At 42.5% G+C, this 21,613-nt stretch overlaps 3 protein-coding genes across 3 annotated transcripts in view; all 3 read left to right on the top strand.

Annotated features, from left to right (window-relative positions):
- The window catches only part of bin1b (bridging integrator 1b), a 25,521-nt gene extending 15,257 nt beyond the window's left edge, over positions 1 to 10,264 (top strand). Inside the window, exons 6-15 of the mRNA XM_078291236.1 lie at positions 282 to 367; positions 1,034 to 1,109; positions 1,358 to 1,413; positions 2,402 to 2,446; positions 3,845 to 3,887; positions 4,657 to 4,791; positions 6,595 to 6,900; positions 7,300 to 7,353; positions 8,100 to 8,201; positions 8,677 to 10,264. Coding sequence (XP_078147362.1) covers positions 282 to 367; positions 1,034 to 1,109; positions 1,358 to 1,413; positions 2,402 to 2,446; positions 3,845 to 3,887; positions 4,657 to 4,791; positions 6,595 to 6,900; positions 7,300 to 7,353; positions 8,100 to 8,201; positions 8,677 to 8,778 — 1,005 coding nt within the window. The 3' untranslated portion in view covers positions 8,779 to 10,264. The remainder of the gene's footprint in view (positions 1 to 281; positions 368 to 1,033; positions 1,110 to 1,357; positions 1,414 to 2,401; positions 2,447 to 3,844; positions 3,888 to 4,656; positions 4,792 to 6,594; positions 6,901 to 7,299; positions 7,354 to 8,099; positions 8,202 to 8,676) is intronic.
- Positions 10,265 to 12,614: 2,350 nt separating this feature from the next.
- LOC139920629 (tubulin alpha-1D chain-like) lies at positions 12,615 to 14,919 on the top strand. Its single transcript, XM_071910671.2, has 4 exons — positions 12,615 to 12,651; positions 12,899 to 13,121; positions 13,210 to 13,358; positions 13,847 to 14,919. The coding sequence occupies exons 1-4, from the start codon at positions 12,649 to 12,651 to the stop codon at positions 14,828 to 14,830; spliced, it is 1,359 nt and encodes a 452-aa protein (XP_071766772.2). The 5' UTR covers positions 12,615 to 12,648; the 3' UTR covers positions 14,831 to 14,919.
- Positions 14,920 to 16,692: 1,773 nt separating this feature from the next.
- LOC139920606 (tubulin alpha-1A chain-like) lies at positions 16,693 to 19,743 on the top strand. Its single transcript, XM_071910648.2, has 4 exons — positions 16,693 to 16,710; positions 17,345 to 17,567; positions 17,808 to 17,956; positions 18,048 to 19,743. Exons 1-4 carry the CDS (start codon positions 16,708 to 16,710, stop codon positions 19,026 to 19,028), a joined length of 1,356 nt encoding a protein of 451 aa, XP_071766749.1. The 5' UTR covers positions 16,693 to 16,707; the 3' UTR covers positions 19,029 to 19,743.
- Positions 19,744 to 21,613: the final 1,870 nt, after the last annotated feature.

Here is a 21,613-nt window from a genome sequence, read left to right as displayed (position 1 = left end):
TGCACTATTCCTGTCTGTGTCATATATAGATTTGGCAGAAACCCCCTTTATTTGTTTCTTAGTCTTTATTTAGATTTTCTCGCATCATTTTAGCACTTGCAGCATTCACAGCTCTTTGAATATTAAACCCTGTGTGTGTCTCTCTGCATGCACAAGTGTGTTTGGAAAGCTGTCTTATTCTTAGCACTGTTTCATTACAGACACACAAAGTGGTGACACATTCTTTGCTGTGTGTGTGTGTGTGTGTGTGTGTGTGTGTGTGTGTGTGTGTGTGTGTGCAGGCGGAGGAGGAGCTGGGCCGAGCTCAGAAGGTTTTCGAGGAGCTGAACGTGGAGTTACAGGACGAGCTTCCAGCGCTGTGGGACAGGTAACAATTTCTCTCATTTTTTTCTCTTTAGACACAAATACATTTCTTTCAAATCTTCACTGACTCTCTGACGGCTTTTTCCAGAATGCTGCTGAACACCGAGAAGAAAATGAAGGACACTGAGAAGCCTTGCTGGCTCTGTCCGGCTTAGATTCCAAAAATGAATAAATCAAAGAGCATGTTTACATGCTCACTAATAACCCGGTAACTGGGAATAATCAGGTTATGGCAATAATACTATAATGCGAAAATGGGGAAAACATTTACATGATTCAGTCAGTTGGATTTCTGTCCTTAAGGAAGTGACGTAAAACTCAAACTTCCTGCCAGTTGTTTTGAACATGGTGCCGCACAGAGCTTGTTTTCATCTGGTCGGGTTTCTGTGGCTCATTACTTTGCGCTGCTTATGGCTGCAAAACAGCTTAACAAACAAAATGTCCGTGACAAATTAGCATTTAGCCAACAGCCAGGTAAAGTTCAGTTGTGGTGAGAATGTAAAATTCTGCTAGTCTTGTCTATATCAACTATATCAAACTATGGAGCCACTGTGGATATTTGATATAAAGTTTGTTGATTACAGACACGCCAAGCACTGATACATTCTCATTCTCTCTGTGTGTGTGTGTGCGTGTGTGTGTGTGTGTGTGTGTGTGTGTGTGTGTCCAGTCGTGTTGGCTTGTATGTTAACACATTCCAGAACCTGGCAGGATATCAGGACAAGTTCCACAAAGAGATGGGCAAGGTGAGTGTGTGTGTGTGTGTGTGTGTGTGTGCGTATGCAATTATTAAACTGATATGATGAATGACTGAATTGATAAATGGATTAGTTGATGGATGGATTAGTATGTATTTGTGTATGTGTGTGTGTGTGTGTGCATATGCATATTTGTGCACGTGGTCATGAGTGTGTGTATATGTGTGTGTGTGTGTGTGTGTGTGTGTGTGTCTAATGTCTAAAGTGACATCACTGTGCCCCCTGTCTCTCCTCAGCTCAGCCTGAACCTGAACGACGTCATGACCAAACTGGACGAACAGCGACTGGCCAAGTGAGTGAAGAACTGAACTTTACATTTTAAAAGTCCCGTACTCCTCAGTTTAAATTAAAAGAGTATTTACTGAATGAATGTGAAGACTAAGTCGACACAATACTGGACCCTGATTGGCCGACAGCAGCGGCTCCTCTAATTCAAATGTGGTAAACCTGCTGAGTGGAGGCTTTCCGGTTCAAATGCTGCAAACTGGCCCCTGATTGGACGGATTTCAGTCATTCTTTAGTGAGGGAGCCAATCAGGGCCGAGTCCAGCTGTGATGCGTTTCCTGGAGTTAGTCTGAAACTGCCAGGAATAAAGGATGGGTTTTTGAAAATGTAGTAACTTTAACCTGAATCACTCAAACAAACACACATTTTAACAGTTTTCATTAAAAATCTTTCATTATATATGTATATAAATAGAGGAAAATTTGGATTCCTATAATAGAGGCCCCTTTAAATTTTAGGCATTTAGGTGACACGCTTATCCAGAGCGACCTACATGAAGCTCAAGAGTAGAATAAACTTCAATTCCTAGATCCACGCAACCAATAGCAAACAGCAAAGATTGCAAAGGTCAAAACTACAGAACCTAGACCATACAGTATGCAACACATATCCATGTACTAGAAAAGTATTAAGTAATAAAATAAGAGCCAGAAAAAACTGTAGAATTTCATTGTGATATCCATGAAAAATGTTTCCCATCCTGTATACCTTGCAACAGGCTCTTTCTCAAAATGTTATATTGTGTATGTGTTTGTATTTGTATTTTTTACTCTGTTGTTTGGTGCTATTTGGAATAATTTGAAGTATCAAAATATTATTATGAACATGTGTCAAGGTTATAATACTGTCTCACATGCGCTGGATAAAACAAGAGCCAGTAAAAACATCCGTAATGCACAATGTAAGATAAAGACGTGCTGTGATAGACAGATTTCAAATAATTACGCAATACAGTACAAATGGGAGTAATGTGTTCACACCGCCCCCCACTGCAGAAAGGGTGGTACTGCAGCAGGCAAGACAGGAGACGCTGGGAAGAGGTAAAATCTGCTGTGTTTTAAACCTGAATCTATCCAAAACAAAGCCGACTGAGCATGCAGAGCTTTTTCGCATTTATACAGTTTGACACATTCATACATGGGATCTGCCCAGTATAACCAGTCATATGCTGCTGGTCAATGGGCAGCTCCTCTAACAGACTGAGCGTTAAAGTCACACTGAGATGAAAAAATTGAGCTCATTCTAACTATCATACCATACACCAATTTGACAATTTCTGCCCAAAAAAATGACAAAAATAGATTGTATTTTTATATCAAAATCTCATTATTTTTACTTCCTAGGAAACAGAAAACCTTCAGTGGTGACATCATTGTGTACCAGGAGCCGAGATAAAAATTCCAACCAATAAAATCAGCTTTTTGAACAAACTGATAAAAAACAGATAAAACTGCCTTTCTCTCCCTAACTGATCTCCCATTGGTTGACACTTTTGAGTGATCCCTCCCCTGCGTTATGTCCCGCCCCAACATCCTGTTTCAACAGGAAATACATCACACTAAGGAAGCAAGACATTTTCAAAATCGTCATTTCATTGTGACTTTAAGTGCCTGGCCTCGCCTCTCTAACCTAATCACTGTGTTGTCGTGTGCATGTTTCACTCTGTGCATCTGACTGACAGTTTGCTGTTTGATTGTCTGCCATGTTTCACAGTGAGTTTTCCTATCTGACCTGCTGTTTGGTAAACTGACTTGGCCTTTTGGTTGAGGTGGATGTTTGTTTTGAAGCTCTTTGCTGCCCTCGTGTGGCGGGGGTGGAGTACTGAACGTGTGATGTGTTTTGAGTCAGTAAATCTCTTTTTTCCTCTCTCTTTTTCTGTCTCTTTTTTCTGTCTTCCTCTTTCATTCTCCCTTACTTTCTTTCACTCTCCCTCATTCTCTCTTTCTGGCTCTCTTAAACTCTGTTTTCTTTCTCTTTTTCACTCTCTTTCTATCCCTCTCTCATTATCTTTCTCTTACACCCTTTCATTCTCCCCCTCTGGCTTTCTCTCTCCCTCTCACTATTTCCTTTCTACCTTTTTTCTCTCTCTTTCCTCTTTTGCTACCTTCTCTTTCTCTGTCTTTCCCTCCCTCTGGTTTCTCATATCTCTCACTTTCTTCTTTTTATACTCTCTCTCTCTCTCTCTCTCTCTCTCTCTCTCTTTCTTTCTGTCCTCTCTTCTATCTCTCCTCTCTCTTTCTTCTTTCTATACTCTGTCTCTCTCTTTCTCTGTCTCCCTCTTTCTGTGCCTCTCTGTTTCTCTCTCTCTTTCTGTCTTTCTTTCTCTCTCTCTTCTCTTCTCTTTCTATATTCTCTCTCACTCTCTCTGCCCCCCCCCCCCACCCCCCCCTCTCTCTCTCTCTCTCTCTCTCCCCCCCCCCCCTCTCTCTCTCTCTCAGTGAGGGAGCCAACCACAGCTCGTCCACCGACTCACCACCAAAGGTAAAGTTCACTCAAATAAAGCACAGAGACAGGAAGACTCTTTTCTTCTTCTGTCTCCATCATGTCCTGTAAATGCACCACAGTGTTTACAGCCTGAGCGAGGTTGTATGATGCTGAAAGACACGAAACACCCAGTGACACCCGGTTACAAGCCTGACTACGTGTCCAAGTGCAGCTGAAGATTAATTGTATTAAACTGAATCTCAATTTTGTCGAGTGAGTTCGAGCTAACTAGCTAGTAAGCTAGCTAAATTCCCTGCTAAATTCAGGCTGTCGTAGTTGTTGTTCCCGAGGTTGCTCGCTAATTTGATGACTGTTAGGTTTATCTTAAGTCCTCATGTGTTTAAGTAAAGCTAGTTTTATACATATGCCAATCTTCTGGGTAGAGCTTCCCTCCCCGAGTGTTCAAAATGGCCGCCATGGAAGGCAAGGCAAGTTTATTTCTACAACACATTTTGTACACAAAGGCAATTCAAAGTGCTTTACACAAGGTATACATTGGATAAGGAATACAGGATAAGATAAATGAAGCAGAATAAACAGAGAATAAAGTGCATAAGAAGAGAGAATAAATAAATTAAAATGCATAAAAAGAGAATAACATAACCTTTAAACCACCGGTTGAATAATAAAGGGAATGAAAAAAAACTAAAAATCTGTCAGCCATCATTTTGTGTTTACTAATCCTGTGTGTCTCTGTCTCCCTTATACTGCTTTTGCATGCGTGTGTGTGTGTGTGTGTTTGGTTTAACCCGTCCTCGTCGTCCAGAGGCTCGGTCCTCCTCCCAGCCGCCCCCCGGCCAGAATGACGCCCTCCCCAGACCTGAGACGGGACTCCGACTTGTATGAGGACGAGGACTCGGCGTCTGACTCTAACACAGCCTCCGCTGCGACAACACCGCAGGTCAGACCGCCCGGAAACAGCCTCGCAGCGCTCTTCCCCTCCGCACTCTTTCTCTGGATCTGTGACTTCTTCTTCATTTCTCAAGGATCAGGCCAAAGCCAAAACATGTTAATTGTGACTTGTGACTGGTTCAGTCACGAGAGTGCAGGTTGTTTCTTCAGTTTTCGCAAGTTTCGCGGCCTTTTGCACCTCCCTCTGTCTTTCTTTGGTTTTTGAGTTGAACTCTCCCAGCGTCCGTTTGGATTCCCTTTGATCCCTCCTCCACCCTGCTGTCTTTTCATCTTCTTCCATCCCATCATTCTGCCCCGCTGTTGCTTTTTTATCTTCACTTCTACTCCCCACGTCCTACTTAAAGTTAGCGCTGCCAACTTATCATTCCTTCTGCCTACCTGCTGCATCTTCCTTTCTCAACCAACTAGATGAGCGATACTTCCCGTCACTTTGTGTAGTAAACCCTCTGTCCCTCCTGTCCTACGTGTGTGTGTATGTGTGTGTGTGTGTGTGTATGAAGCAGTGTGAGCCCTCGTCAGGGGTGAACCTGCTGGATTGGGATCTGGAGGTATTGCAGCCTGTCACATCCCCGGCCCCCCAGGTGGGTGTCGTTCGTCGAGGTCAAAGGTCGGGGGAGTTTTGCCGGAGTTTGATGGTCAGATGCAGGCAGCTGACTCACTGACTGTGTTTACATGCAGCCTAAACATCTGTTAATATTAATCTGTTAATTTACTGTTATTCTGAATGAACTAACCTCACTAACCTCAACACAACCAGACAAAGAGAATGTAACTGACCTCTATTTACTTGAAACTTCCAAAAAAATAGCGATTTTCCCATGAAACAGTCTATAATTTTCATTCATGGTGGAGATAAAATACATTTCCAGCCTACATGTAAACACAGTTACTGTGTGTGTGTGTGTGTGTGTGTGTGTGTGTGTGTGTGTGTGTGTTATATTAATAACTAATCATGTAGTTTTTGTTTATTGTAAGTTTAAACTGGGTCCACTGCATGGCTTTGTGTGTGCATGCTCATTCAGGCTCACTTTGCATGCAAATGATCAGTTTGCTTGATATTGACAGACCGGAGTGATCGACTGTCTTCTTTAAGAGACGCTGATAGAGGAGGGACACACAGGCAGTCGACATTTACATTTTATTTGCATTTTAAGCATTTAGCTGAAGCTCTTACCCAGAGCAATTTACAAAGAGTGTGACTTTAGAGGTTCTTGGCTGTTGTGGTGATTCAACCTTTGGCCTTTTGCTTACAAGGCAATAATTCATAGGAGCACATAGTGGATTCATGAATACCAGACGAATGTTTGAACTTTCACCTCACTGGCTCTCTTGTCTCTCACTGCCTCACGGAAGGCGCCGACATGGGACTCATGGGTAAGCATGTGTTAATGTGTTTCAAAAGGGAAATGGGCCGTCCGCTTCCCAATGTATTTATTCTTTATTAATGTAGTAGGAAAGCTGAGAGGGAGACAAATGCACTTAGTGGTTTGCCCACACCAGCAAACTACCATAACTACTGTTCGTTCTCCATATTTATGGATGGACTGCGGAATAAAGCTCTCCAACTTTACTCTTCTCTTTCCTTCAAAACCTCTTTCCCTCGGTTTCATGATCCCCATCACAACCCCGGGCCGTGACCCTGTTATACCCTTTGACCCCCTGCCGACCCAAATGCTCCTCTGGCGTCTGTTGTCCTATACTTCCTCCTTCCATCCCTCCTCCTACCCTTCCGCCCGCTTCCTTGTACGCCCCCCAAAACCCGCCACACGCTCCGTGACCCCTGACCTCGTAGCAAGAGCAGACCCCTGCAGCACAGGAGCCCCAGTATGATGACGACCAGTACCCCCAAGAGGCCGAAGGCGGCTGGGACGATGACGGCGGCAGCTCGGACCCCCAGAGCTACACGCAGCCCAGCTGGGACGACGCACCGACCGCTGAGGGTCAGGAGGGCTGGAACGACGACGGGGCGCCCGCCGCTCAGCCGTACACCGAGCCCAACTGGGACGACGATGGCGCCCAGGCGGGACAGGGCGGCTGGGGCGATCAGGGAAACTCCGCCGATCAGTCGTACACCGAGCCCAAATGGGACGACGATGAAGCCCAAGCGGAACAGGGTGGCTGGGGTGATGATGGAGAGGCCCAGGTAGGGTTTGACCCACAGGGAGGCTACAGACTACGGGTACGCACTGTTACGTTCTTCTGGCTGCAGTGCAGAAACGAAAACTAACAAAACGAAACTTGAGGCAGAGTGGAAGGCAAATACGCTCTTCACATCTCTGCACATATTAGCCATTTTCTTTTTGTTTTAACGCCACAAACCTCTCTTGGCATGTCCCTCGTAACCGTCGGTAACCGCTTTCCAAACATTCCCAGACAGGCGTCTATTGTCTACATTAGCCACACACACTCGTCCTATCCCTACTTAAGGAATGGTTAGCCATTTCTTGGACTTCCTTAATAATTTACCTGGCGTTTCTCTTCTTATTTCCTGATTCAGAACGCGGTGACCAATGGCTCCGATGGGGAACTCCCTCCAGGATTCGTCTACAAGGTTTGACTCGGCATTTATCCTCCATTGACTCATAAAGGCAATCACCAAATACACTGGTTTTGAACAATAAGGATATGCACTTTCTAATGAGCTTCCATTATGCACATTCCAACACTGGAACACTGCAAAAATGTTCATCTTAGTCAATTCGTCTCATATGTAGTCTTAAAATTCCACTTGTTTCCAATGTAGTTTCACTTGTTTCAGGAATTTTCTAGAAGCAAGTGTGTCAGTATCGTGAAACAAGGCAGAATGAGGCAGATCACTCCACCAGTCTCTTCAAGACCTCGAGAGATTTCTCGAAACAAATTGATTTCCATTGGAAATAAGTGAAACGATCTCACACCAGTTGTTTTAGGAAAAATACGATTTCAAGACTCAGTACTAGATTAAATGGCTTGTTAAAGACTTCCACTGGAATATGGAAAATGTATTTAATGTCAATCACACAAGAAGTCTGGAAATGTATGGGGAAAGTTTTAGTTTAGTTGCAGTACTCTTAAGACTACATTTTTTATGTAATTGTACCACTTGCCATTGGAAGACATGTTATGGCTTATCGCAATAGGGGCTAGTTGTTATTGTGAAGAATAATGTGCAGAAATAGAGTAATATTGTTTAGATTTCCTCAAATCCAGTCAAAACATTAAGGTCTGGAAAAAGAATACAATTGGAATGGAAAATATGTAGGAACCATGTTGTCTCTGTGCCATGTTGTGCTGCATTTAAGTTCATTTTCACTCCAGGTAAAAGCGGTGCACGATTATGCTGCTACTGATGGAGACGAGCTGGAACTGAAGTCTGGAGACGTCGTGCTGGTTATGGCCTTTGACAATCCTGATGAACAGGTCAGTGCATCACCTCTACTTTAACTCTCAATTTTACTTTTGCAATTTACTGTTACATTTATATTGGCCTTCCCTTTTGCCCTTTTTCCTTCATTTTAACATTTACAGTTTAGGCATTTAGATTACATTCAGTTAAATTTTTCAAGAAGTAACTCACGTCATCTTGTCTCTATCGAATAATATTCTCCTCTACGAATCACGCTCAAACAAATTAATACATTTTTAAAAATCCATTGTTTCTTTTCCTAGCACTTTGCTCTCATGGTCACAAAAATATAGTCATTGTACTCTGGCTCTGGCCATCATTTTGGTGATCTAGGAATGAATGCTTAGTCTACAGGTGCACCCATTGTAAGTCGCTCTGGATAAGAGCATCAGCTGAATGCCTATAATGTAAATGACCGAAAAGGGATTTTTTTTCCAAAATGGAAAGTTTTGCAGTGAAACCCTTAGTGTGTTTTCTGTCTTTCTGCAGGACGACGGCTGGCTCATGGGCGTGAAGGAGTCTCAGTGGTTGCAGAAGAGAGATATTGCAGCCAAAGGCGTTTTCCCCGAGAACTTTACCCAGAAGGTTTGAGCTGAACCTGCTGCCCTCCTGCTCCCCCGCTCCTCCGCCCCAAACCCCTTGACCATCATGTCTGGAAAGACACAGTCGAATCATCACAGAATGTGGCTCTATAAATCAAAATGTACTGGTACTACATGATTAGAATTGCGCATTGAAATACAAGGGCGTCTCCATGGCTACAATATTGATTGATTTGTGTGTGTGGTTTACATTGGAGTGGGGTTAGAAAACAGTGCCAGTTAAGTATAACTCATCAATGATCTCACACACATATACACACACACATTCACACAAACCAAGTTGAACAATGTTTTTGGTTAAATCGTGATAAAAAATAAAAGGCTATGCATCTTTTTATGCCGGGTTTTGCCCAACTTCACCTCCCTGCCTGATGCTGGGGCCCGTGGTGAATGATGGACAATGATCTAAAATGTTCGGGATGTCAAATAATACACCCAAAATTCAACGTATCAATGCGTTTTTGTTTTGATTTCTTACTCCTTAATTATCGTTTTTGTCATTGGAAACCCAAAATAGTGTGTAAGCAATATAAAAAAGGGAAATAACTAATGGATGTACCAATGTCAAAATATTTTATGTTCTGTATTGTCAACCGATTTTGAAACAAAGGTTTTGAGAACTTTTCACAGTTCCTTGCATGAAGCTTTTGGTTGTATTGTCATTTACTTTGTAACACAACAAATACTTTGACACCAGGTTTGGACAAACTTGGGCTCACTCTCAACTATGGCGATGATTGTATGAAAAATGCACTGGTCCTAAACTAGAGCCTTGGAGAACACCACAGCAAATTAAAAAAAAAATGTTTGCAGGGCCTTGCTGTGCATATGAAAATGTATTAAAGTTTTTTTTGGCTTGTAACATTATCAGAGGGAACAGTGGTTTGTCTTTAAATTTATTTTATTGCCCATTTTGAGTACAGGACTTGATGTGTGGCTTGAATTGAATGTCCATTCTATTCTATTCTGTTCTATTTTGATTCAAAATCATTTCCCCATTGACTGATGAAATGCAAAACTTAGCTGTTAACCATCTAACTGGGCTGCTGAGTGTTTTCTACACCTCCTACCACTATGTAGATGCTCTTTGTATACTGGGAGAGAAAATGTAAACTGTTTTTAAACATTTCCCTTAATAGTAATGTGGTTCTGGGTCTCTGTGCTCTCTAGAACTGGACCATCTAAGTTTGTTTGAAAAATGAGAGACGAATGAGAGGCAAAAGCATTTAAAAAAGATCTAAAGAAGCTTGAAACTCTTTGCCCGGTGATGGCCAGTCAGCCCAAGAAGTTCAGTCTTTACAAAATATCCTGCTGAAAAGTTTAAACCCCAAAAAAAGGGATTTTTACACTCTGGGAAGTTATTATTAAAATAATGGACAACGAACCCGTACATTTGGTACACAGTGTTACCGTACATGTAACCAACGCTCATCTGTTAGATCAAATCTGTGTCATTAAAGATGAATTAAACAACATGTGCTGTGTCATCGTGTGATATGTGTCATCCATTTACTTTGTATTGGTTTGAGCAAATCTTTTACTTGATATTGATTGCTTAAGATTAAAAAAAAAAAGAAAAAAAGATTATATTATGTTACTGCATTGTAAACAAAGGTTTTAAGATTACTAATAACTTCAAAGACACTGACTTTTACTTTCATGGTGGCAATGATTTTGTAGGGGAAGAAGTGACATTTTCAGATAGATGGATATTTCATTTTTGGAATGAAATTGCTTAGATCCATTTAGGGATCTGTTCTCCCATTGTCCAACACCAGGTGGCGTTGTGGTTAGGAACCAGTTTCACAGCTAGGCGTGGCTGCTTTTACTCCAGTGATGCTTCTGTGGAATTAGTGTCAAAACCAATCAATTAAAAAAAAATGCAGCAGCTTTGATGTGAGGTGTCCATATGAATACACCCAGTAATATGAGAACATAACTCTTGTCCAACACCATTTCTTTTAACATTAGTCTGGTTTAATAGCACAAGGGATGGTTACATCAGATCCTATGCATGGATAAATATTAACAATTTTATGTTCATATTGTACTAAACTGACAGCTGAGGCAAACCTTTAGGAAACAAGCTTTTTTTAGAAACATGTAACTGGGTTTTATGTTCTAACCCAATTACAGCGACGTTCTTATTACATAATCCAAAAACACTGAACAGGCTTCATGTGTTTTGAAGTGTCAATTATACTAAACTACTTCTGGTAGCAAAGTGCCTGCTCTGCTGGCAGCTAACCTCACTGTCCTGCAAAACCAAGCCGGCAGTGACAGTTTGAGCTCGAGAGTTGCAACCGTGTGACCTTCAATGTTTCTGTAACTACAGGACACCCAATCATGTGGAAAACACAACAGAACAGCCGAGCCTGGCCTCATGGAGGAGGGGGAGGAGGGGGAGGCTGAGGTGCTTCCCTTCACTGCAACAATAGATCAAACCGCAGGCCTCTGGGGAGAAGGAGCAGACCCAGACATCTCAAAAGCAGGAATTGATTCTATTCACAACCGCTAGCCTATTTCCATTTTGGAAATTGGGAAATTCCGTAAAGTTCATCAACCACTACCTCTAAATTAGAGAATGCACTTGCTTTAGGTGCTATCAATTTGTCAACCAACTTAAGATACCTCACTGTCCCTTAAAAGTACCATAATGTAGGTAATGTAAGTAGGTGACACTGTTATCAAATTGCGGTTATCTCATTTTGGAGCACCTGAATTGTGTAGCATGATATTTATATGATATACAGGGTAAATTGAACCACTTGTGCTATTACAGCAACATATGTGTATTTATTTCAAACAATAACTGCTATGTCTTATGGTTGCTGGGCATCCATGATAGTTAAAGCATTTTCTGTAGCTAATACAGTTTTAGAAGTATGACCCATTAAAAAAGTCAGTTTTTTGGCTCAACTTCACACAGCTATCAGGCCTATAGATATGCTAAGTGTATGACTTCATACTGTAACTACATAGCCTTACATATATGATAATATATCTAATATGATATACAATAAAGCCTCAAATGTATCTACTTCAATTTAGATACAAGAATCATGATAATTTTACAATGATGACATCACTTGACAGCAAAAATCCCATTTTCCGATCTGACTCACTTACTTGCTTTCTCTGTGTGCTCTCCTCCATCACACTTTCATGGAAATGAATTATTCTTCCTAAATCTGTGATCACATGACTCGTGTATGTGATTGTCTAGATAGTCTAGGTTTTTTTTTTTTATCTTACCCAGTGGCTCAACTTACCCCTTTCTCCCCTACACCAGTTATCCAGAATTTATACTATATTCTGAATATAAGTTTATTAATCTATTAATTTAGAATTGATTTATTCCATGTTTGCATAAATCAGAATATGAATACTTTGGTGTTTCACTGAATCTGCATGACCTCCTCCGCGTAGTCGAGGGAAAGTTAGATCTCATACCAAAAAAGGTGACCCACACCAGCGTTAGGGAGTTAGTTATTCTCAGTATACTTAACAAACACTTCAACTCTGCACTGTTTGCTTTGTTGTCTCTGAGTTTCCTGGTCACAAGTTAGTGCCCTGTGTACGGCGGGGTCAGGGTTAATTATTATCTCGGTGCGAGGAGTCATTGATGTGTGGCAGAGCATGTTTGCACAGTGTGCTCCAGAGCTGAATTATTGGCTTTTCATTTCAGCACCCCGAGTCTTTTCCGTCTGCTAAACACGGTTAACCCCTCAGTTACCGACAACAAAGCTCGTTACCACGGTGTTTCCAAGTACTATAAGTACAGAGGAAATCTCAAGAGGCACACCCACAGCAGATTTCCCCAGCAGATCCTTAACGTCAGCCGGAGGAATTCATAATCATGGTAAGCTTCTACAGTTTCATGGCTTTTAAGTATGTGTTTATTGTTTTCTTGCCTGTAGAAAAAATGTTTTTTACAGGCAAGAAACCAACAAAGTATTGATAGCAAACTACAGTGTGCAATTTCAAAGATGTTTTGTCTGTAGTGCTAATAGCATATTCTACAAAAAAGACTCCAAATGGCAATTCAAGAGCTGGAATTTTATTTTGATTTCAATCTAACATGACAAGAATATTCTACTTTCTTCCAGCGTGAGTGCATCTCTGTTCACGTCGGCCAGGCCGGCGTCCAGATGGGCAATGCATGCTGGGAGCTGTACTGCCTGGAGCACGGCATCCAGCCGGACGGGCAGATGCCCAGCGACAAGACCATCGGAGGGGGAGACGACTCCTTCAACACCTTCTTCAGTGAGACCGGAGCGGGCAAACACGTTCCCAGAGCCGTCTTTGTGGACTTGGAGCCGACAGTCATTGGTAAATAATCAACCGAAGCAGTTCTGTAAAATATATGTAGGCATTTGCATCCTCCTGCTTTATGAAACCGTATTTAACCTCTTCACAGATGAGGTGCGAACCGGTACCTATCGTCAACTTTTCCACCCTGAGCAGCTGATCACTGGAAAGGAAGATGCGGCCAACAACTACGCCCGAGGTCACTACACCATCGGCAAGGAGGTCATCGACCTGGTTCTGGACAGGACTCGTAAGATGGTGAGATATTCTAATGCATCATCTGGGGGGTGCAATGCTCTATGCAAACATTCATTTCTTTTCGTTAATCTCTAAGTACCTCACGTCCCCCTGTTCCCCCTGAATCATATCTCCTCTCCCATATTTTCCTCCTTTACTTGCTTTAATTTACTCTTTTCCTGAAGTTAAAATATCCTTTTTTTCTCTCCTGAGCACTCATTTCTCGTATATCCTCTCCTAGCATTTCCTTCTAGCAGTGAATGATTCTCAGGCCACAGAAATATTGTTACATCACAGCACTTTGTCCTTGTCACTGCACTTTGTCTTCGCCCTTTGCTCTACTTACTTTTATTGCTTGCTATGTTGGTGATCAAGGAATTTAAGCTTAATCTGCTGGTGCAATCAGTGGAATTTGTTCTTGATAAGAACATTGGCTAAATGCCTAAAATATAAAATGTGAATGTAATTTTAATGGAATCAACTCTTCAGGATGAACTCTTTTCTTTCAGGCTGACCAATGCACCGGGCTCCAAGGTTTCCTCATCTTCCACTCCTTTGGAGGAGGAACCGGCTCTGGCTTCACCTCTCTGCTGATGGAGCGTCTCTCTGTCGACTACGGGAAGAAGTCCAAGCTGGAGTTCGCCATCTATCCGGCCCCTCAGGTGTCCACAGCGGTGGTGGAGCCATACAACGCCATCCTGACCACCCACACCACCCTGGAGCACTCTGACTGCGCCTTCATGGTGGACAACGAGGCCATATATGACATCTGCCGCAGGAACCTGGACATCGAGCGCCCCACCTACACCAACCTGAATCGCCTCATCAGCCAGATCGTGTCCTCCATCACCGCCTCCCTGCGCTTCGACGGAGCCTTGAACGTGGACCTGACAGAGTTCCAGACCAACCTGGTGCCCTACCCACGTATCCACTTCCCTCTGGCCACCTACGCCCCAGTTATCTCAGCAGAGAAGGCCTATCATGAGCAGTTATCAGTTGCGGAGATCACCAACGCCTGCTTTGAGCCAGCCAATCAGATGGTGAAATGCGATCCTCGTCACGGCAAGTACATGGCCTGCTGCCTCCTGTACCGTGGAGACGTCGTGCCCAAAGACATCAACACTGCCATCGCCACCATCAAGACCAAGCGCACCATCCAGTTTGTGGACTGGTGTCCCACAGGCTTCAAGGTGGGCATCAACTACCAGCCTCCCACCGTGGTTCCTGGAGGAGACCTGGCCAAGGTGCAGAGGGCGGTGTGCATGCTGAGCAACACCACAGCCATCGCTGAGGCCTGGGCTCGTCTGGACCACAAGTTCGACCTGATGTACGCCAAGAGGGCCTTCGTCCACTGGTACGTTGGGGAGGGAATGGAGGAGGGAGAGTTCTCCGAGGCCAGAGAAGACATGGCCGCCCTGGAGAAGGATTACGAAGAGGTGGGAACCGACACCGTTGGGGATGAAGGAGATGAAGAGGAGGGGGAGGAATACTAAGAGCTTCCGATTAGATGACACCTCCACAGATATGGATGTTTAGTATTCACACAACTAAACAACGATCATATTTCATTGATAGTATAACTGCAACAAAGTTTGTTATTGATTTTTAACTGCACAACAACAATCTGTAACAGGAATATTACACAGGAAATAAAGCATTTTCCAAAACTGCTACACATTTGTCTGTTTAATTCATGCTTCTTCTGGCGGAGAAGGTGATAAATCACCACCTACATAATATTGTGTGCTGATGATGAGCTTCTCTTTCTATCTCCATGTGTACTCCGGCAATGAGAGTGTTTAGTTTAAGCTATTGAGTACTATACACACACTTCTTTGAATGCCTGCTTTGCCTGTTAGGATCAGCTGACAACCAAGTGCAAACAAGACCTGAGAAAAGAGTAACTACGGCAACTAAATGGGAGCGCGTTCTGGCAATCCTTACTTGGCAAATGCTAGTGGTTTGTCATTATGTCTCTACGGTTACCAGTCAAACTCTTAGATTAAACATATCACAGGGCTTTGAATCCAAACAATAGTGTAAAGTGTTTGAACTGCAATGTCACAAATCAGCATTTCCCCCAGAATGTTATCCTTGTCAGGGTGGAAAAGCCTCTGAAACAGCATTTAGACCATCATGGGACACTGAAACTCGCCGTTGAAACTGACACTGATGAAATTGTTTTAGGGTTAGCAACTCTTTAAGGCAGGATAACCCCGCCCACACACACACACACACACACACTCACACAAGTGCCTATTCAATGGCAGGGGAAACTCTGTCACACACAATACTAATCTAATTCTTGCTGAGTAAATTCCTTGGGAGTTCATATGACTACACAAATCTAATCCTTTGAAAATCTCTCCCCAGCTTGAAGCATTACATACATGTCACCAACTCAATCCAACGACCAAGTTATTTGCCTCTAAACTATCAATGCGCTATCTTTGAAAAGCGGGGACAGCCTTTTGGCTTGATGAAACTCGGTAGAAACATAAACACGTGCTTCAATATTCTGTAACACCCTTGGAAAGAAGCATTGATCTCAAATGTCACCTGGCTTTGAGAGAAGCGTGCGCTAAGGTTTTCCCCAGGCGCTTGTCCACCTTTGCATTGCAAATGAATCTCGACCGCAGTGGCGACACAACAGCGACCTGTAACAATAGCCTATTCAGGTCACTCTGGGGAGGTATCCATTTTCTTTCCCCAGTCTAAAAACAAGATCTTAGAAAATGGAGGCTCCAAATTTGCAGTGTTACGTGAGATGAAACTAAGTAATTCCTTTGGGGACACAAACTGTTTTTGTCCGATAACTGGAAGGTCATGAATTCAATCCCTAACCAGGATAAAGTGTGTCCATCACCAGCCATATTTCCTGTTGAAGTGTCCTTGAGCAAGACAGCGAACTCCTACAAGTTCACTCACTGTAAGTTGTTCTGCATGAGAGCATAAGCTACATGCCTAAGATGTAAAATGTGCAGTTTGATATGTAGCTCACTATACGTTCTCCCTGTGAATAAACAATATATGGAAGAGTTGAGGAACATAGCAGAAGTGGACAGTTATGGGTCATATTTCACAGCCACTCTTGTCATTGTTGGTGGTTACCCATCTGTATAACAACAGCCGTCATTCCTTAGATCTGCGCAGGGGAGCATAGCAATGGATTTTTCTTTTTGTACTCCTTCTTCTCTTCTTTCATTTAAGGAGATGGTGTTGGCTTCTCCAACTTCTCTAGTTACCACAACATGCCAGGCTGTTGCCTAGCGATGCTGCGCTATAAAGCAGCTTCCTGCACTCGTAACTGACACAACATCCCTGACTATTCAACCCAACTGAGCAAAAGACTGATTCAAGAGACTGAAACATGGTGAGGTCCACTTTTACATCTTATGTTTAAGTTCTAATCATGACTGAAATTACATAGATTATGCAAAAAACAGTGCAGAAAGATTCATAGCCTATATTCAGTTTGTGTGATACCCATTTGTCCACATTTGTCACAGTAATTAAAGATGCAAGTTATGACAAAGAAAAGAAAATTTAGCAATGTATATTGGTATTTGTGATTTGGCAACAGCACTACGGTTTCTATGTGCTGTGAAAAGCAAGTTGGAGACACGTCAGATATTTGCTTTAGTGCTAGATACAGTATATGACCCCATCTTGTCATCAAGTATTGCTATCTAAACTTTGAACTAATCTGCCTGAGGAAATGCAAAATTAGCAAACTGTATCTTCTTTTAAGACACAACTGAAAAGTGATTTTTGGATTTTGGAATTTGGATGTAACTTGTTTTTACTGTCATTATGCTGCAGCAGAATTTTTCTTTCATTTGTGGGAGCTCTATGGTTTATGAATTTTGCTCTCGAATTTAACAATTTAACTTCCCTTTATTATAGCTGATTGTTGGTACCTTTTATTTTACAACACTTTGCAACTTTGTCGAGAAACGTGCTAAACAAATGGTTACTGTCATTATCTGAACCACTTGTCCCTGCAGCGTGAATGTATCTCTGTCCACGTTGGCCAAGCTGGAGCTCAGATAGGCAATGCATGCTGGGAGCTGTACTGCCTGGAGCACGGCATCCAGCCGGACGGGCAGATGCCCAGCGACAAGACCATCGGAGGGGGAGACGACTCCTTCAACACCTTTTTCAGTGAGACCGGAGCGGGCAAACACGTTCCCAGAGCCGTCTTTGTGGACTTGGAGCCGACAGTCATTGGTAAACAAATGATTTCCTGAAGCAAACTTGGAGTTAATTTGTAGGTTGTAGATGCTACTGGATAGAGATAAGGTTCCTGTTAAAGCAGATTTGAGAAAAGTTTGCTCCAATGTATTTAATGGCACTCTAAAGAGACGCACTCTAAACATATGAAAGTAATGGAACAGGTCTCTCAATAGTGAATTGGATTTGGGAACCACTGATTGAACTTATTGTATCGTCAATGTCTTCCGATGATAGATGAGGTCCGGACAGGTACCTACCGCCAGCTTTTCCACCCTGAGCAGCTGATCACTGGAAAGGAAGATGCAGCCAACAACTATGCCCGAGGTCACTACACCATCGGAAAGGAGATCATCGACCTGGTTCTCGACAGGACTCGTAAACTGGTGAGATTGTCTGCAATTGATTGAAATTTTGAGAATGTAATCAGTCATGAGTAAAGATGGGCTATTCCTTAATATAAATCTTTTCCTTCAGGCTGACCAATGCACCGGGCTCCAAGGTTTCCTCATCTTCCACTCCTTTGGTGGAGGAACCGGCTCTGGCTTCACCTCTCTGCTGATGGAGCGTCTCTCTGTCGACTACGGGAAGAAGTCCAAGTTGGAGTTCGCCATCTATCCGGCCCCTCAGGTGTCCACAGCGGTGGTGGAGCCGTACAACTCCATCCTGACCACCCACACCACCCTGGAGCACTCTGACTGTGCCTTCATGGTGGATAATGAGGCCATATATGACATCTGCCGCAGGAACCTGGACATCGAGCGTCCCACCTACACCAACCTCAACAGGCTGATCGGCCAGATCGTGTCCTCCATCACCGCCTCCCTGCGCTTCGACGGCGCCTTGAACGTGGACCTGACAGAGTTCCAGACCAACCTGGTGCCCTACCCACGTATCCACTTCCCTCTGGCCACCTACGCCCCAGTTATCTCAGCAGAGAAGGCCTATCATGAGCAGTTATCAGTAGCGGAGATCACAAACGCCTGCTTCGAGCCGGCCAATCAGATGGTGAAATGCGATCCTCGCCATGGCAAATACATGGCCTGCTGTCTGCTATTCCGTGGCGATGTGGTTCCCAAAGACGTCAACTCTGCCATCGCCACCATCAAAACCAAGCGCACCATCCAGTTTGTGGACTGGTGTCCCACAGGCTTCAAGGTGGGCATCAACTACCAGCCTCCCACCGTGGTTCCTGGAGGAGACCTGGCCAAGGTGCAGAGGGCGGTGTGCATGCTGAGCAACACCACAGCCATCGCTGAGGCCTGGGCTCGTCTGGACCACAAGTTCGACCTGATGTACGCCAAGAGGGCCTTCGTCCACTGGTACGTTGGGGAGGGAATGGAGGAGGGAGAGTTCTCCGAGGCCAGAGAAGACATGGCCGCCCTGGAGAAGGATTACGAAGAGGTGGGAACCGACACCGTTGGGGATGAAGGAGAAGAAGAGGGGGAAGAATATTAAGTTGGGACTAAATCCACAAAATCAACAATGGTTAAGTTATTTTTTCTGCTACTCATGTCCCTTATCTTATGATATCAACTTTGTGAGGAGTAATTTTCCAATAAACTAAAGAATAGTTTATTAGAATTTATTTTCATGGAGAGAGAAACACCTAGTCTGGCTGGCAGGAACTGTGACATTCAGCTATTGATAGAATGCATTGTCTCTATTTAAGCAGGTGCTGAACTTCCTTGTCATTGCTCCATGGTTTGAATGATAATAAAGACTGTGCTTCCTATGCAGTGCTACTTAACAACAGAAGTAGTTTTTACCATTGTATACCCACTGTTATGCTCCATTGTCTAGCAAGAGAAGTGTCCAATCAATTGAGTTTTATTGGGGAACCTATTATTTACAAATTCCTAGCCTCCAAAAACCGGAGAAGGCTCAGAGTTTCAGAGTATTTTTTATGAAACTAGTGACAAAATGCTTTCTAAATAGACAGGGAGGTTATTTTTGGAGGAATTTTGCAATGCTTACATATCAAGATATAAAGAGATTTGTTCCAAAATGAAAAGAAAAGCGATATGTAGTCTTACAAAATGATTGACTGGAGCAAATTTAAACATGTTATTGTACGTTTTTTGGACAGTAAGTGACTTAAGGCCTTAAGTGACCATACAGTCACATTTTACATTTGATATTCTATGTTTTAGAGGTATTTAACAATGAACGTCAGGCACTGAATGATTTGCTAGAGAGATTTGCTAAGCATGACAGAAAATTGTTTCCACCCAGACAGAATGGTATCGTTAATATATCGTCTTTCCTATCTCTTTGTCCTGGACCAATAAACAGAGAGCAGTTTTCAGTAGATGTGTTTTGTTGTCAGTGGCTGAAAACAGAAGCGCACCTCTCCATCACATAGCTCATGTTTCCCCTCTTGTTACCTCACTTCACCTCACTTATTTCCATTTAACATTTAATTCAAACTAAGAGTTTGAGAGTGTAGGAACCTTTCCATTCTTTTTTTCTCTGAAACTTTCGGTCTGAAATATTATTGAATTTATGAGGTGATAATTTGTTAATTTGACCTACATTCTGTTCTACCTTATCACTATTTGAAGCGTTTCACTCCAAAATGAGATATCCACCATTTGAATAATCAAATTATGGTAGGCTACTTTTAAAGGATAACGCATGTTATATTACTTACTGCATTCATGTATATTACTTCAATTCATTTTTACTTCACGCACAAATGTTTTGCCACACAGGGCTTCATCACCTCATCTCTGATATCTTTTTATAGAACTGTGTCTGATGATTCTGAATGGATCTATCTATTTTTGATATACACTGTTATCTGTAAAAAAAGTGACACCTTACTGACATCTTTTACTGCAAGGAAGGAACTGATTTTTCAATGTAAATATGGAAACGTGGTCCGTGATAGTGGATGACTCTGCAATAGGTTAGATATTGTGGGGGGCTACAGTTTACCCCTCATTATGTGATCATTCATAGAGTATATATTATTATCTGTCTATGTTTGTTTTCTACTTCAAAAAAAATCACTTTAATCACCAAGTACATTACATGTATTCCTCCTGCAGGAATTTGTCTTGCAGACATTGGTGCAGATAGATGTTGACAGCTTACAAAGTTGCACAATACATGCTAACACATGGTATGAGGACAACAGGACCTCACATACAGTGCAAAAGAAAAACTTCTTCACAATATGCACAGGCTTCCCTACATGGAAAAGCTGCATCAGAGCTCATAAAAGTGTTAAGTTACCCTTTTTATTGATAACTTCCAGAGCAAGTATGTCAATTATAACCTCTTAATGAAGTTTACATAACCTAGTCATGAATTGTGAATGAAGCTGAATGAATGATTTCTTTCTGTAGGAGTGGAAGGCATGGTGGAGGGCCTTCATCATAGTGGAGCCACTGTACTTCCCTGTGTGAGTCATGTTGCCTTCAGGTGTTCCTCGCAAGCTCCTACATCCAAGTGCTACAGTCATAAAGAAGACTTGCTACTGCATTCAAGAGGAGAAAATGCACATAATGGATGTTTTAAGTAATTTATGAGGCAAAAGTTACTGTAAATCCCAGGTAGATATTTTCAGTAACAAATATGTAATCTTGTTTTGACCTGTAATTTCCATTAGCATTCACATTTTTACTTATATTTTGACCTAAGTTCCTTCTTTGCCATTCAAGTTTGCCAGTTAAAGGATTCCTCCAGTGTTGATTAGCACACAATTAGCTAAAATGAGACTATGGTGTTCCCTACCTTGTAGATGCCATTCAATGCCATTCATGATATCGCTCGTCGTTTACAATATCAAATCCAAATGTCAGAGATTAGTCAAGTAATCAATCTAAAATATGTATTCTAGCTAAAGGTAAAACATAAAAACAACAACAATTTCATATGGGAGAGATGCCAATCTAGAAAATAAGGCTAACTTTCACCAGCAGCGGAGGAGTCCTTTAAACGGCAATTATATATTGTCAGGTCATTCATGTAGGCTACAGCGCAACAAGCAGGATATTTCCGACAGCAACTGAAGGCAGCATCGGTCTGCCTCCGCC

This window comes from Centroberyx gerrardi, chromosome 21 (genome assembly GCF_048128805.1).
Source record: "Centroberyx gerrardi isolate f3 chromosome 21, fCenGer3.hap1.cur.20231027, whole genome shotgun sequence".
In the NCBI taxonomy this organism is placed as follows: Eukaryota; Metazoa; Chordata; class Actinopteri; order Beryciformes; family Berycidae; genus Centroberyx; species Centroberyx gerrardi.
This window is presented reverse-complemented; position numbering and strand designations above follow the sequence as displayed.

Coding starts and splice junctions, on each gene's coding strand:
- LOC139920606 (XM_071910648.2), top strand. Junction 17,568..17,807: donor CTTGGAGCCGACAGTCATTG/GTAAACAAATGA, acceptor TTCCGATGATAG/ATGAGGTCCGGACAGGTACC. Junction 17,957..18,047: donor TCGACAGGACTCGTAAACTG/GTGAGATTGTCT, acceptor CTTTTCCTTCAG/GCTGACCAATGCACCGGGCT.
- LOC139920629 (XM_071910671.2), top strand. Junction 13,122..13,209: donor CTTGGAGCCGACAGTCATTG/GTAAATAATCAA, acceptor ACCTCTTCACAG/ATGAGGTGCGAACCGGTACC. Junction 13,359..13,846: donor TGGACAGGACTCGTAAGATG/GTGAGATATTCT, acceptor CTTTTCTTTCAG/GCTGACCAATGCACCGGGCT.